Source organism: Manis javanica, chromosome 15 (assembly GCF_040802235.1).
Source record: "Manis javanica isolate MJ-LG chromosome 15, MJ_LKY, whole genome shotgun sequence".
Taxonomy (NCBI): Eukaryota; Metazoa; Chordata; class Mammalia; order Pholidota; family Manidae; genus Manis; species Manis javanica.
In genome coordinates this window covers 81,846,679-81,862,152 of record NC_133170.1, presented here as the reverse complement: position 1 = coordinate 81,862,152, position 15,474 = coordinate 81,846,679, and the positions used below count along the sequence as shown (strand labels likewise).

Genomic DNA, 15,474 nt, shown 5'->3' with positions numbered 1-15,474 from the left:
GGCAGCCTGGGGCACTGACTCCCACCCAAAACCCTGGAGTGCACTGCCAGGGATATGGCCCCTACCTGCCACCTGCCAGCTCAGCCACCCAGGGCCTCATGACTTGCTGTCCCCATCCCTCTGCCCCAAGGGCAGAAAAGTTTAAATTAGAATAGCTGTTTCCAGTGGAGTGACAAGGGGTGATTTGAGGTCCAGGGCCAAGGCCCTGGGTGAGGGAGAAGAGCCGATGAGAAAGGCTGGCCTGGTTGGACAGAGGGCCTCGGACTGTCATCTGACATCTTGGTTTCACCATCCTAATTCACGCTGTGCTTGGGCCTCAGGCAGTTGTGGGTAGGGCCTTACCATGATTTCGTCCCTTTCCTGGCCACAGTGCCCAGCATGATGGAACCCACCAGAGCCTTAATGTACACAGGGAGAAACAGGCAGAGAGCCTCCTCGAGTTCCCCAAGCCTGGGCCAGGGTCAGGAAGCAAGCACCCCGGGGCCCAGGCCTTTGTGAGAAGCGCTTTGGGGGGATACCCCAGCTGTACCCACCTCTGAGCCCTTTCATCTTCCCTTCCCCACTCACCCCGTGAGGACCCATCACATGCCTCCTCCCCCTCCTCACGTGGCCTGGTCCTGCTGTGCTCCAGCCTCCCGGCCTGACACCCTGCAGGGGACTCGTCATCCTGCAGAAGATTCTCCAGTGGCCCAGGTCGTCCCAGCCAGCCGGGAAGTTCAACCACAAATATTCTTTCTGGAAGACCCAACAAATATCCAGGGACCTGCTGGGTTCCCCATGTGCCAGACACTGTGCTAAGACAGTGTGACCTCATTTTACATTTTTAAAAAATCTTCAACTAGTGGTTTGCTTTGTTTTTGCGTTTGTTTTGTTATGGAGGGAGTGACTGAACCCTGGTAAAACATCAGCCACACAGAGAATACAGTTCTAAGTTTTCCTCCTTAGGAACAAATTCGTTGCTAGATTTTGGTCCAGGCATATTCTGTGCTGTATATAAGCAAATCCACGGAGATATTGACCAAACAAATGACAGCACACTGCAGACATGATGAGTACAGACAGACCCCCCTCGGGCTCTGCGGTGGCCGCCACCAGCTGACCCCTCCTGATGGGCGCTCAGGCTGTTTCCAGCCTCTGTGAGTGACAGTGGCGATGCAGTGGATGTCTTCTTATATCTGTCCTGGCTCACAGGCGCAAACGGAGCTGTAGGACTAGCCCCAGAATTGCTGCTCCAGCACGTATACACATTTTACATCTTAAATTTTAGTTCTTGTTTTGAAAAAACAATGCATCCACATGGTTCCAGGTCCAAAAGGCAAAAATAGAGGAAAGTGAAAAATCCTGCTCCTCATTCCTCTGCAAAGGAACCAACGTTACCTTCCAAAGTGACTCAACAAGTCTAATGTGTTTTTTTTCCATTTTTAAAACAAAGGGTAGCATGGAACACACCCTAATCAGCACCATACTTCTATCGTGGAGAATTCTCTGTAATCAGTCCATTGGAGAGGGTGTCCTCATGCCTTCTGATAACAGCTGTGTGGCTCTCCATTGAATGAAGGTGCCGTCATGACCAGTGCCCCGCAACGGCCACCAAGCTGTGTCTGTGGTGGTGCTAGTACCAGTGATCCCACAAAGAATATTCACTTTCAGACGGCGACAAATTTCCTCAGACAGGAATTGCTGGATCAAAGGTAGGTGCATTCATAACTTTAACAGCTGTGGCTAAAAATTCTCCAATTTATATTCCCACCATCCAGGAAGAAGATACCAGTTCCCCTGCACCCTCAACCCAGTGTGTTGATGTGTGCCAACCCCATGGGGGGAAATGCCATCTTCCTATGTTCTAAAAGTGTCTCTGTTCATGTGTTTTCGAGCCACTTGCACATCCTTTTCTGTGAGCTGTCTTCATTTCTTTTTGCCCATTTTTCTATATGGTCTTTGGTCCTTTTCATGCCCATTTGTCATTGATTCCCCCCATTTTGTAACTGCTTTTTACTTTTCCATGCTGAACTTGTTTTTCATGTAGTGTTCTTCTAATCTCTTCTTTCTTTCTGGTACTTGTCTGCTCTTATTTGCATTTGATCAAAATTGCATTTCGATCTTTCTCCATCTGGGGTTTATGTTAGAACGAGGTGAGGGATCCAACTTTCTCTTTCCCCAGATGGTTACCCAGTTGTCTCCACACCATTTACTGAATAATTCATCTTTTCTCCACAGATTTGAAATGTCATTTGTATCATGGACCGAATTTCCACATAATATATGAATTCTTTTCTGGACTCTGTTCTCTACCAGAGAATTTGTCTATTCATTGGCCACTGCTTTTTTTAGAAAGTACTATACTTTATATTTTCATAATTTATAGTACTTCTTCTTCACCCTTTGTCCCGTTTAAATTTTAGCACTTGTTTGGCTTTTCAAAAAAATTAATGGTATGATTTTCATTTGGATCACATCAATTTTTATATTAATTTATATTAACTTATGGAGAATTGACATTCTCTTCTGGGGAATGATGTGAATAATGACACTAATCTTATTAATGTTTTGAAAACATTATGGAGAGGAATAAATGCCTCTCGGTCGTGCTTTTATGTGTCTGTAATATTTTAATTTTTCTTTACTTAGAAGTTCTTGCATGCACATTTATTCTTACATAGACGCATGAGTATTTTCTGTTTTGGCTCCTTTTGTAAATGGGGTGTTTTCCATTCTTTTCTATATGTATACTTATGGTGTAAATATATATCAATATAGAGCAAATATAGGAATAATATATAAAATAAAAAACTATATATAATTTTTAAACTAAATTCCAGACTTTATTCAGATTTCGCCAGTTTTCCCACTCTTGTCTTCATTCTTTTCCTGGATCCCATGATCCATGTCATTGCCATTTCTCCATCTCCTCTGGTCTGCGACAGGTTCTCACACTTGGGTTTTCACACCCTTGACAATTTCAAGAGCCCTGGTCAGGTGTGCTGTAGTCCATCCCTCAATTTGAGTTTGTCGGATGTTTTTCTCATGGTTAGGCTGGGGTTTGGGTTTTTAGGAGGAAGACCTGAGAGGTGAACTACCGATCATCAGATCAGGGGTCCACACTGTCAATGGGACTCGTCACTGTCAGCTTAGCCCCGATCACTTGGCCAACGTAGTGCTCCCACCTTTCTCCCGGTGAAGCTGCTCTCTCCCCCTTTATGCAGTCTGCTCCTCGGAAGCCAGGCGGTAAGTGCAGCCCATCCACACTCCAAAAGACCGGTGGCAGGGTACCTACATAAACTATTGGGAGTTCTTCTGTAAGGAGGATTTGTTTCTTCTCCTGCATTTATTTGTTAATTCAGTCATTTATATTAGTTTGGACTCATGGGTATTTATTGTATAATTTGGGTTTAATTCCAGAAGTCCAATTCAATCAAAAAACAATTTTTTTTTTGCTTAAATTATTCCAATTGGCCATTGAGAACTCTTTTCAGGTGGGCTCTGTGCCTCTGACATGCCACCATCCTTTCATTTCGTCTGCGACTTCCTTCCTTTCCACTCCGGCGTTACGAGATACTCCATGCTCATCTTGTGTTTGTCCTGCTAGGTTTGGAACCCAGCATCAGCCATCTCTCCAAGGGGCCTGGTTCCTTTTATTGCAGAGTGGTATTAGGAGCCAAGATCTGGGTGCTGGGTGTGCTTGTTGCCTCTGGGGTGGCACTTCTAGGCCAGAGCTAAGAAATACCAGCATGCACACTTAGCCTGTGTAGACACACACACACTTCCATTTTGTTTTGTAACTAGTAGCTAGTTGTATGTAAAAACATAATTGTTTTATGTATACAAATTTTGTCCTCTTTAGCCTTACTAAACTGCCTTCTTTTTCTCTTTGTTTCATCTCATTTCATCTACAACTCTATAAAGTCACGACTATTATTATCTCCTTTTACAGAGAAGGAAACTGAGGCTCAGAGAATCTAAGTAACTTGCACACCCCACCCAGGAGGAGGTTTCAAACTCAGGAGGTTTCACTTAGGGGCGCAGAAGCACTGCCTTGTACTGCCTCCTTCTGTCCTGATGGCTGTGACTCCTTCAGGAGGCTGAGCAGCTACACTCAGTGGGAGGCATTATGATGATGACAAAGGACTCCCTATGTGCCAAGCATCTGAGAGGTCAGGTAACCCCCTCATTCATGGCTTGGGAGGTGAATTACTGCTGGGACAAAAGGTGTGGCACTGTGGTTAACAGTCAGGACAGACCTTAGTTAAAGGTCAGTGGCGTGGCCCTGGGTAATGGATGCAGTCCAGGATGCTTGACCCAGGGAAGGACCAAAATCAGGCCAGTTGGGAAGAAGCTGTGTGGGCAAAGATCAGCCAGTGGGGGCTGGTGTTGGAAGGCTGTGGGCAATGAACCAGGGGACACAGAATTCTCTACCTGGTTCCTTATCCCTGCCCAGGCCCTCTCAACTACCTTCCCAACCACCCCACTTTCTGTGGCTTAATCCTTTAGGACTTAGGTGTGACATCAGGCCCTTCCTGAGTCCCCAGCTGTGACCAGGCTGGTGTTTCCCCAGGATCCCCTCAGCTTCCAGGCCTGAACCAGGCCAGGGCTCCTGTTTCCAATCTGTCTGTGCCTGGCTGCATGTCTCTCTCACAAGCCACGGAGAGCAGGCGGTGACCAGCTTGGCCCTGTGTGCCCGGAGCTGGGTCCTGTGTGCTGAAGGGACAGACACATGGGTGCTTGGTGGGCACTCCCTGCAGCACTGGATGGTAGCATGTGAAGAGCATGGGGCTGCAGCCCAGCTGCCTCCTCTGGGGAAGGAGGGAGGAGATTCAGGAGAGAAACTTAGAAATTCCCATCCCAGGCAGACAGGCAGCCTGAGTTCTCCGGTTTCTTTGGGACGCCTGGCACCAGGGCTGCCCACTCCTGTCACAGTTCAGCTCAGTCACCATGGGTGACAGGGGCTTCCTCAAAGCCTCTCCCTACAGGGCCACAGGCTCCTGCTGACCCCTTCCTGAAGGCCCTCTGGCCCCAGGGCCCAGATGAAGCTGGGCTGCTCAGAAAGTCAGGCTCGGGGGCCCAAGGTCCTGGGTTTCAGTGCCTGTGCTGTCCCTTTCCTGCTTGACAGTCTGGGGCAGATCATCGCATCCCTCTGGGCCTCGGTGCGCTCACAGCTGCGGGTCAGGGCTTGGCACATCACAGGCCTTTGATCAATGGGAGCTGCTGCTAGTGATGCTCATGAAAGCGTTTCCTGGAGCATGTGTCCCCCCTGGGGAGTCTGCAGGGCATCGTGGGAGCTTTAGGCCATTCCCTGTCCAGGGTGTCCTCCATTCCAAAACCACGCACTGAGAAACTGGAGATGTCCCCCCCCACACCCCTGTTCTGCTGTTCCCGAAGAAGCACTGCCCAAGAAGGCACTCGGTCAGCAATAAAGCAAGGGAGGTTTTCCAGAGGAGGGATACTGAGGCGTGGCTCCCAAGGAAGGGCAGGAGCAAGAAGACAGGGTGTGCCAGGCCAGGGAGGGGGGCTCCACCGAGCGCTGTAAGGAAGACCATCCTCATGTCAGCCCCGCACTCTGCTGAATCCTCAAAGGAACAGGTGGCTTAGTTTATTTACTCCCTGTCTTGTTCTTCAATGGAACTGAGGCAGCTCACAAAATCCAGACGCCTGGCAAGTTACAAAGTGAGAGGGGAAACAGGGTGAAGGGGAAAAGCATGACAGGAAAGGAAGATAAAGCCCGGAGTCCCTATTCATTGGACTGAAAGACCTGGAACAAGGTTACCTGGAGAAGTAACCACAAATCTGACTCTGAGCTCTCTAGTGGCTGAGAAGAAGAGTGAAAGCAGACCCAGGTCACCGCTTGAGGGCGGGAGGATGAAAACACCAGTGCTCTGGAGATACACCCTCTGGTTGCCGTGTCTGCTCCCCGGAGGAGGCTCCCCACTGCAGGGCTTAGCTCCGCCTTCCTCCTCCACTGCCCCCAGGCTGGTGTGCATGCTGTCTGTGCTCTTACAGTTCCTGGATCCCAGGTGTTCTAAAACCTTCTCTCCTAAGGTAGGACTTTTTCTTTTTTAAATCCATCTCAGCATCCCAGCAAGCAGTAAGATTGGGAGTATTTGTTGAAGAGACTGATAAGTGAAAGCCCCTAGTCAATGCAGAAACACAGAGATGTTTGTGCACTTCACCCAATACCTGTGCATCTGGTCAGAGATGCAGGAGCCCCAGTCTGTAGGTGGGGTGCAAGTAGAGGCAGAGGATGGGCTGGGCTAACCCAGGCTTTGCAAGCTGTGATGGCGATGGAGCATCTCACCAGCTCTAAGGAGCTGGGATTTAGGCTTTGAGGCAAGCTACAGGTGGATACTGGGGCAGGATATTCAGCCTGAGCAGTGACCAGAGGTGGTGTGGACCGACTTCTGGATCTTTCAGCCTTGTTGGGAGGGATTTGGGGCTGAGATGCACCAGACTTGTGATCTGGTGTGTACTGGGCTCAGCACACTCTCTAGCCACCCCTTGAGGACAGCCCCTTGACATATTGTTTAGTGCTGGCCATTTACTCCTGCAGCCAGGAGTAAGGTAGGAGTGCTCCTCAGAGGAGGCCACAGGCCATGGGTCAGGGGCCATCTACTGCCCCCCGGCCTTGGGAGAGAGTCCTCTCTCTGGCCTGTTTTCTCCTCTCAAACGGAGATACCGGGTTGAGGCTGCAGATGCAAGGTTCATGTAGGTAGTAGCTTCGTGAAGGGCCTGGCACTTGGTAGGTTCCCAAGAAACCGTGTCTGCCTTTGACGGGTGCGGAGCCGGCCCAGTGCGGCCACTGGCCCAAGGTCGCACAGCTGGGGGCGGCCCCGAGCCGGGCTGCCGGGCTCCAGCGGGCCGGGCTCGTCTGGAGCCGTCTTCGGCGGGGAGACGTGTTTGGAGAGCGGACGTGGGCGGGAAGCGACTTCTATTTTGGAGCGGGTGAGAGGAGCGCGGCCCGCGGAGGGGGCTGGGTCCCTCCCCGGGCTCCCTGCGCCCCAGTCACCTTCCCGCGACCCTTCCGGGGAGGGGCGTCGCGGGCGGGCCGGGGGAGGGAGGAGGGGCGGCGGCCGGTTACCTCATCGCTGCCTCGGGGACGCCCGCGCCGCTGGCGGGGGCGGCGACCTCGGGATCCCGAGCGAGAGCGGGAGGGAGGGTCGGAGGCACCGAGAGGCGGCGCCGCCTCCCGCGCGCCGCTCGGCTGCGGGACCCGCGCGGCGAGGAGGTCGGGCCCCGGTGCTCCGGCGCCTCCAGTCGCGCTGCGGGGCGGAGGCGGCGTGTGCGCGCCGCGCGCCGAGTCGGTGCTCCTCCGAGCTTCGGCGCCGCCGGAGCTGTTCGCGCACCCGCCGTCGGCCTGCTCGCTTGTCTCCCCTCCCGCCGCCAGCTCGGCCCTCCGGCCTGGCCTCGCCGGGCCCGGGCGCTCCGGAGTGCGGCGGGGCTGGGGCGCACGGGCCGGGGCGCTCGGGGCGCACGGCAAGGCGCCGGCCCATGAGGCTTCCCAGCGCGGGGCGCGGCAGCGCGCGAGGGCCATGGGGGGCAGCCTGCGGGTGGCCGTGCTGGGCGCCCCGGGCGTGGGCAAGACGGCCATCATCCGCCAGTTCCTGTTCGGTGACTACCCTGAGCGCCACCGGCCCACTGATGGGCCGCGACTCTACCGGCCTGCGGTGCTGCTCGACGGCGCCGTCTACGACCTGAGCATCCGTGACGGCGACGGCGCTCGCCCGGGTCAGAGCCCCGGGTGTCTAGAGGTAGCGGCTTGAAGGCTGGGCAGGGGCGTGTGACAGCGTTTGGGTGTGTGTGTTGGGTAAGGGGTGCTCCGTGCACAAGGTGCATGTCCATGCATGGCCCTGGGGTGCCCTACCGTGTTCATGGATTGAAGGATGAATGAGTGTCCTGTGTGTTTCACCCTTTCTCGCTCGGCCAGGAGTTACCCAGCCTGTGCCCAAAGCCGGGCGATTTTGCAAAGTGGTTATTCTTTGGTGACTTACGAGACCCCATATTTGCCTGCCTCTGCTGATGGGTCTGCATCAGTGCGTGGAAGGGCACAGTCGTGCTCCTCCCTGAGGGTGAGCATTGTGTTTGGGGTCTTGAGCAGAGCTGCAGTGGAAGAGACTAGGTCTAGACACTGGATGTACTTTTAGGGGGTTATTCTCTGCTCCCTCATTCCTGTGACCTGGAGCAAAAACTCATTTAGGAATTGTGCAAGTCCAGACAGATTTTGAGTCCTACAATCTGGATGCCTCTGAGAGGCGAGCAAGCAAAATTAAGCAGGGCTTCCGGGAAAGGGTAGCATTTGGGCTGTACCTGAAAGAATGAGTGACGTTTTGATAAAGAGAAGTGCTAAAAGCCTTCCAGGTGACAAGAACAGCACGTGCGTAGGCTGGGAGGCCGAAGGGCCTGCAGCTGTTGGCAATCAGTAGTCTGATAGCTAGGCGTAGGGAACGCGGGCCCAATGCTTGGGAATTAAGTCTCAGAGGCAGTCCTATCCAGGGAGGGTGTCCAGGAAGGGGCGGGTCTGACCCAAGTTGAGCTGTGGAAAGCTGGAAGGAGGATGAAGACAGAGGGTGGACACAGAGGAGAGGGACAGTGAAGGAGGGCTGGTAGTTGACTGGCCTCAGGCTCGTTTGGAAATTTTACCCTGGCGGCCATTAGGACGGTAGCTCGAGGGTGCACAGAGGCCGCGCACAGTCTAGGCCTGAGGATGAACTGTGGGGTTAGAAGATCTGGCTGTGGGGGAGTGGAAAGAGGTCTCCCCCCAACTTTAGCCTCCCACTGCCAGGAGAGGCCGGACCCTAAGGACTGGAGCTTGCAGGACACGGACGCCTTCGTGCTCGTCTACGACATCTGCAGCCCGGACAGTTTCGACTACGTGAAGGCACTGCGGCAGCGCATCTCAGAGACCAGGTGGGAACGCCGCCGGAGGTGTGTGTCGGGGACGCGGGGGCGGCTTTTGCCTGTCCGGTCGGGCCTTTGCACGAGGGGAGTGGGTGGGTTCTTCCGGCGTCGTGGGCCCGGTCTCAGGCCTTTGTCCTTGGGAAGGTCTCCAGCAGTTTGCGGTCTCTGAGCCACAGGTCTGGTGTTTGCTGGGGGTCTCTGGCCGCAGGAGGATATGCTCCTGAGCATATGTACCCACTTGGGGGATTCTCCGGCCGTGGGGTCCACTGCACTGCCACCCTCGTCTCCATCTGGCCCCCAGGCCGGCGGGAGCACCCGAGGTGCCCATTCTCGTGGTTGGCAACAAACGGGACCGGCAGCGGCTGCGCTTCGGACCTCGGCGCGCGCTGGCCGCCCTGGTGCGCAGGGGCTGGCGCTGCGGCTACCTCGAGTGCTCCGCAAAGTACAACTGGCACGTGCTGCGTCTCTTCCGCGAGCTGCTGCGCTGCGCTCTAGTGCGCGCGCGCCCTGCGCACCCAGCCCTGCGCCTGCAGGGGGCGCTGCATCCGGCGCGCTGCAGCCTCATGTGACTGAATTGGACGACGACGGGGTGGGGAGGGGCAGTTTAATTGGAGCAACCATGGACCTGGACTGGACGAGATTGCCCAGTTTCTCTTGGATTGGACAGAACAAAGTCTCCTCCCTGACTGTGTAAGGAAACCTCTCATACAGTCTTCTGGGCTGCAGGACTCTTTGAGCCTCATTGGACCCAGCCAGGCCCCAAGCCGCAAGCTCCACTGGACAAGCTCTGTTGGGCCACCGCCCCATTGGATGGAGGGGACATGGCTCTGAATCTGATTGGGAGCTGTCAGACTGCTCCTGGAGCTTCATTGGACAAACTGTTAAGTCACACCTCTCAGGAGGTAATAAAAAGGGAAATAATTATGCGTGCATCTGGCATTTCTGCGCTGGGCGGCACAGTCCTAAACCTAGAAGCCAGAGCTGCCAAGCATTGCCCCTTGGCGGTTAACTCCAGAATCCCAGCTTGTGATGAGGGCTCCCAAAAGGATGTGATGGCCCCAAGGCTGAGTCTCCAAGAAGCAGACACAAGCGGCTGGAACAATACTTTATTGTCAGGCTCAACAGGGCCACAAGGACCTCAGCAACGGTCCTCACTGGGCTGGCCCAGCCTCCTCTAAGGCAGTCAATAACATTAGTAATTAAATAGCAATGCTCATCCCCCAACCGGAATGTACAACAGAGGTCCCATTGTGCCATGTGGTCCCAAGGGGTCTGGTCCCATGAGGTCTGGTACCCAAGAGGCAGGGGGTTGGGGGGCTCCCTGATGCAGAGGGGTTAAGGCCACAAAGGAGAAGGAGAAGGAATGGGGGCCTGGGGGCATCTGGGCCGCTCCATCACATCCAGGAATGAGGCTCAGCTCTTGGACTGACGGAGTGCAGGCTGTGCCAGGCTCCAGGCTCTGCGGGTCCAGATGGGCGGCGGGGGCCCCGTGGGGTGGGGATGCGTGAGGGTTTTCGGTCCGGCTGCGTGTCCATCCGGCCACGTGCCCAGGTCCTTGGGGGCTCTGGGCCAGCCAGGGGGCACCCAGGTACATCTGGTGGGGCCCCCACACCAGGGCCGGGGCTGCCTTCATCAGAAGAGCTAGATAGGGCTGGGCCTCGAGGCCTGGCCAGCCCATTGGCCATCCTGCCCGAGTCCCCAGGTTGGCCACACTTGCCACCCAGGACACTGAGGGATGAAGAGGAGGAGCTGGAGGAACAGTAGGCGGAATCAGGAGCTGGAGCGTCTGGGGCCTGAGCCGGGTCAGGGGCTGGTCCGGCGGGGGTCCCACTAGCAGCAGCCTCAAGGGCTCGGGCATTGGCCAGAAATTCCTCCTCTAGGCGTCGGATCAGTTGCTGCTCCTGCTTCGGGTCAAGCTGCAGCGGGGTGCGGAAGACGCTGGCTGGCGTGGTGCCCACCTCTGGACTGGGGCTGGAGACCCGCGGAGGCCGGGGGGCTGCAGGGCTTCGGGCACGGGGAGTCTGGGGGCTGCTCCTGCCCGAGCCCCCGCCGCCCCTGCCCTGCGGCACCCACGAGTGCTGCCCATCTCGGTCCCTACGCACGAGCAGCACAACCTGCTCCTCCCGGTTCTGGCTGCGGGCCCGCCGGCTGGGAGCCGACAGCTGGGCTCCCCTGCCTCCCGGGGCCCCATGGGGCCGTCCCCGATCCAGCCGGTCTCGGGACTGGCTGCGTGGGGCGGGGGGCCGCCTTGGGGAGGCAGGGGTGCCCGTGGTCAGCCGCCGGCCGGGCCGCTCCCTCCGGGGGCCAGGGCCTGCGTCCTCACTGAGGGCACCCATGGGGCCGCTCTGGGCTGAGGAGGCCGAGGAGTCGCTGTCCCCAGAGTAGCGGCGGGAGCGGGGATGGGGGGGCAGATGGTCTCGGGCCCTGGGAGACAGAGACAGAGAGAGAGATGGGGCACCCGGGAGGACCGGCCTGCAGAAAGGGCGGAGAGAGGGACGGCGCAGACGTGTGCCTGGGGACAAGGAAGACACTGGGGTGGGGTGGGGTGGGGGGGGCTGTCAAGAGCTCCTGGCCACCCTGGGGACTTCCAGAAGAAGTGGGGGTCGGCCGCAGCTCCTTGCAGCCGGAGCTGCTGCTCACGCCGAGGCGGCGGAAGGCGCGGGGCGCTAAGCCCCCTCCTCCCCAGGCCTCCCGCTTCCGGGGCAGGCGGAGGGAAGCGGGGCTGGGCTGGCGCCGCACCCCCTCCCCCAGGGCCCGCCCGGCTGTGTTGTTTGCTTGGCTGGGTTGCCAAGGAGATGGGAAGCCAGGCCCGCCCCCACCCACGGGAACTTTTCCCAGGGCGTGAGTCACTCCAGAGCACAGGCTCCTTCATCATTCCGCCATGGCTCCACCCCCAGCCTCGGGACCCTCAAGCCCACGTCCTCCGGCCTCTCACCTGAGTGGGGCCTCAGTCCCCTCCTTTGAGCTGCGTGAGCCAGCGGCCGTCACCTCGGGCCGGGAGCCCCGGCGCTCACCCCCCGGGACTGGGCTGCCCGCGCGAGGGCTGGGGGTGGGTGACACCCTCTGTGGGGAGAAGGTGCAGGCCCTCGGCTGCGGTGGGCGGTGGGCTGCGGGGAGAGAGGCCGGGCGGCCCGTGAGGCGCGGAGCCGCAGAGAGGGCCCCCACCCGCCGCCCGCTGTGGGCACCCACCAGACGACGGGCAGCGGCAGGGGTCGTGCTTGTCCAGGTAACGCTCCAGCGTGTCCCAGCCGCCGCCCACACGCACCATCACGTGGCTCCTCAGCACCTGTGGGGCCCAGCGCGGGCAGGTCACTGCCTGTCCCCTGGGCCTAGCGGCTCATCCCCTGTGCCCCTGCCTGCTGGGCAGCCCCACACTCTTACTCGCACAAAGATGAGCAGGCTGGAGTCTCCCACGCGGTACTTCCCCTCTGAGACCTTGATCATGGGAAACTGGTCTGGGCAGGTGCAGTGGCCCAAGATCTCCCTCACCTGAGACCAAAGGGGAGAAGCCGGCAGTCAGGGCTCAGATCCCTCCTCTTGGGGTCTGATGTCAGCAGCTCCAGGGTCAGGAGGAAGTAAGTGCTTCCGGGAAACAGCATGGACTGTGTTGCCCAGACTTGGGTGCAGCCTCTGCACTTGACCTTTTACCAGTTCGCCTTCCTCTTTGACTATCAGGGGTCAGGTTGCTGACCAGGATAAGATGGTGGGGCAGCAGTTGGGCCAGGGCCTGGGATCACCAACGAGGTACTTCCCCACAGCCCCGTCCTGGAAGGAGGCGGGTTACGGGACATGAGTGCAGGCCCGCCCCACATTGAGGTGCAGGTGCCACACACACGTGGGGCACGTGCACATGGGCCACCCACCTGGTGAGCACACATCTGCCCATATGCCCCCACCGGCTGGGACCTCCCAGGTTGGCTATGTGGGGGCCCTGCCGGCCTCCCCACCCATAGCAGAACTGGAGGAAATGGACAGGTGGAGCCTCCAGTGACACGAGGCCAGGATGAGGGTGGGGTGGCAGCCTCTGCCCACGGCCATCTGGCTACCCCCATCCAGGACACAGTCACATCATAGTCCTACCCTCCTGATAAGAAGAAAACTCTTGGCTCTGCTGCCAGGGTGTCAGGGACACCCACATCCTGGGGCAAGGAGGGAGCTGAGGACATGGTCTGGCATGTCCAGTGCTGAGAACTAAGTCCTAACAGGACTTAGCGCTCAGACAGCAGCAGCTCTGGGCTTGGCTTCCCAGATAAGTGATGTGTGCAGGGCCCTGAGGAGTGCGAGGGGCCTGCAGAGCCCCTAGGAGCTTCCCTAGCACTCACTGGGCACCTACTGTGTGCCAGCACCTTGACAAGCATTGTGGGCACCCACTTGAGCTCTGTGATGTAGCTGCAACTGCCTAGCTCTGGAATGCAGGGTGGGCATACAGGAGAGGCTCAAATCATGCAGCCCCCGGATGAAAGACTACACGGCACTTATCTGGTGCATAGGTGGCACACAAAGGAAATGGGGAGATCGTGCAGTGGAGCCCAGATTTTATCCGAAGCCCAGCTGGGCTGTGTAATCTCACCCAGCACCTCTCTTTCTGGGCCTCTTCATCTCCTTGGGGTGTACACTTGAAGCTCAATATAGGCATCATTTCCCTGGGGCAGGCTGTCCTGCAGACGGCTGGGGGTGGGTAGACCCCGAGGAGTTCAGGGACCGTATGGGCTCTGCCGTCCAGTCCCTGGGACACGGCGCGGGGTAGGCACGCCTAAGCAGGCGCCAGCAGTGTGCGCCCGCTTTAGAGGACTCACCAGCTCATCCAGGTTGCGCAGATCGCTAGGCGTCATGCGGGGCCCACGGGCGGGGGCTCCAGGAGCAACTGCGGTTTCAGTGGCGTCCTCCTCACCGGCGGGGGCGGGGGCGGCCAGGGGCGCGGCGCGCAGCTCCTGCTCGATCTCCTGTTCGAACTGCACGAGGCGAGGGGCGAGCAGGCCGAGGCGGGCTCCGCGCCGTGCCACTTCCAGCAAGCACAGCACCACGCTTTTCTCGTTCTTTCGCAGCACCAAGTCCTCAGTCTCAAACATGAGCACTTCGGGCACACCCAGCTCCGTGCGACACCAGCCAATGAAGGTGGCCACGTTGTCGCGGGCCATGAAGGAGCCGGGCGCCACGCTGTGTGCCTGGAAGGCCACACCACGGGCCGGGCGGGTGGCAGCTAACGCTCGGGCAGCCTCAGTGACAGCGTTGGCATGTTGGCACAGGGTGGTGCCTGTGGCCAGGCCTGTCAGGAAGCCCTCGCCACCACCTGGCAGACCCAGGCCGTACAAGGCGTTGAGCCATTCGGCCAGGTCCTCCTTCATGGCCTCCACGTAGGCCTCACTTGAGCGGAAGGGGCGCACGCTCTTGGCTGCCGAGCCTGCGATGCCCGCCACTGGGTCCGCCATGCCCGGGCCAGCTGTGTCACTGTGGGCAGGGACACAAGTCAGGACTGCTGGGAGGGGCCAGCAAGCGCTCAGGACGGACCAAGGGCCTGACTACCTGCACATGCCTGTCTTCTGCGACCAAAGCCTGGGTTTGAGGGCTCGCTGTGAGAAACTTCACTTTATCTGTTTCCTCATATGCCAAATGGGTGCAATAAAATTACCTTCCTTGTAGGATCTAAGTGACTCAGTGTCCATAAGTGTTCTCTGGCTCTTTTGGAGGGAGCACTGGGGGACTTGGCTGAGCCCCCCGGCCCCTCAGGCAGATTGGCCCCCATCCTTGTTGCCCTAAGTGAAAGGTGCAGAGTGGAACCCTGAGAGATGAAGCTCACAGCCCCCGACTCACGGCAGACAGGGGAGGAACCGGGCCCCAACGCCAGGCGCGGGTCAACTCCACTGCTCAGGCCTGGCACCCACCCCGCTTCTGCAGGGACGGGCCTGGTCCTCCACCAGCTCCCCTTCCCTAAACACCGTGTCATTGTAACAACGACACAACAGCTGTAGGGTGACCATGAGGGCAGTGGCCAGGGCTGAGCGTGCATTGATATTATCTCCATTTTACAGATGAGGACACTGAGGCGCCGAGCCGGTATGAGCTTGCTCAAGGTCGCAGAACAGTGGCTGGGCTTCTGGCTGGACCTGGTTGTGTGGCTGATCCGGCAGCTGGGCCAGGCCCCGCCTCCTCCTCAGAGTGCACCCAGCGCCCAGGCCAGTAGAGCGGCCTGGGATGCAGAGTGGCTTCCGCCAGCCCCGGCGGTTCTCCGCACTTCGGCCCAGAGAGGGTGCGGGGCCGCCCAAGGTCACACAGCCCCGGCGAACAGAAGCCACGGCCGCAGCCAGGTCCCCCATCAGTGCGCGCTGGACAGGGGGTGCTGGGGTCCCGCACTCACCTGGCTCATCCCGCAGCCTCGCGGAGCATCGTCCCGGCAGGGCCGAGCCGGCGGGCCGCCGCAGAGAGGTACCGCCCGAGCCGCACGATCCGGGGCTGCGGCCCGGGCCTCGGAGCCCGCCGTCTCCGCCCCGCCTCCCTGGAATTCGGATCCGGCCGGAGGGGACGGGCGGGGCCCGCGCTCTTAAAGGGGACGCGCAGTTCCCGGGCTGGCAGGGAGGGCTGGGGGAGGAG

The 15,474-nt window shown here is 58.3% G+C and overlaps 2 protein-coding genes across 3 annotated transcripts; one reads left to right on the top strand and one right to left on the bottom strand.

The window, feature by feature from the left end:
- Nucleotides 1-7,030: 7,030 nt before the first annotated feature.
- RASL10A (RAS like family 10 member A) lies at nt 7,031-9,812 on the top strand. 2 transcript variants are annotated; one of them, XM_036993475.2, is made up of 3 exons: nt 7,031-7,739; nt 8,771-8,913; nt 9,188-9,812. In XM_036993475.2, the coding sequence occupies exons 1-3, from the start codon at nt 7,521-7,523 to the stop codon at nt 9,453-9,455; spliced, it is 630 nt and encodes a 209-aa protein (XP_036849370.1). In that variant the 5' UTR covers nt 7,031-7,520; the 3' UTR covers nt 9,456-9,812. The 2 variants fall into 2 exon arrangements, with proteins under 2 accessions (XP_036849370.1, XP_017524574.2); XM_017669085.3 differs by having other exon boundaries at nt 7,043-7,739; nt 8,771-8,895.
- Nucleotides 9,813-9,977: 165 nt separating this feature from the next.
- GAS2L1 (growth arrest specific 2 like 1) lies at nt 9,978-15,390 on the bottom strand. The gene is made up of 6 exons (XM_017669084.3): nt 15,242-15,390; nt 13,683-14,334; nt 12,268-12,375; nt 12,076-12,172; nt 11,822-11,993; nt 9,978-11,310 (listed from the first exon to the last, which is right to left on the bottom strand). Exons 2-6 carry the CDS (start codon nt 14,313-14,315, stop codon nt 10,281-10,283), a joined length of 2,040 nt encoding a protein of 679 aa, XP_017524573.3. The 5' UTR covers nt 14,316-14,334; nt 15,242-15,390; the 3' UTR covers nt 9,978-10,280.
- Between the last annotated feature and the right edge of the window lie 84 nt (nt 15,391-15,474).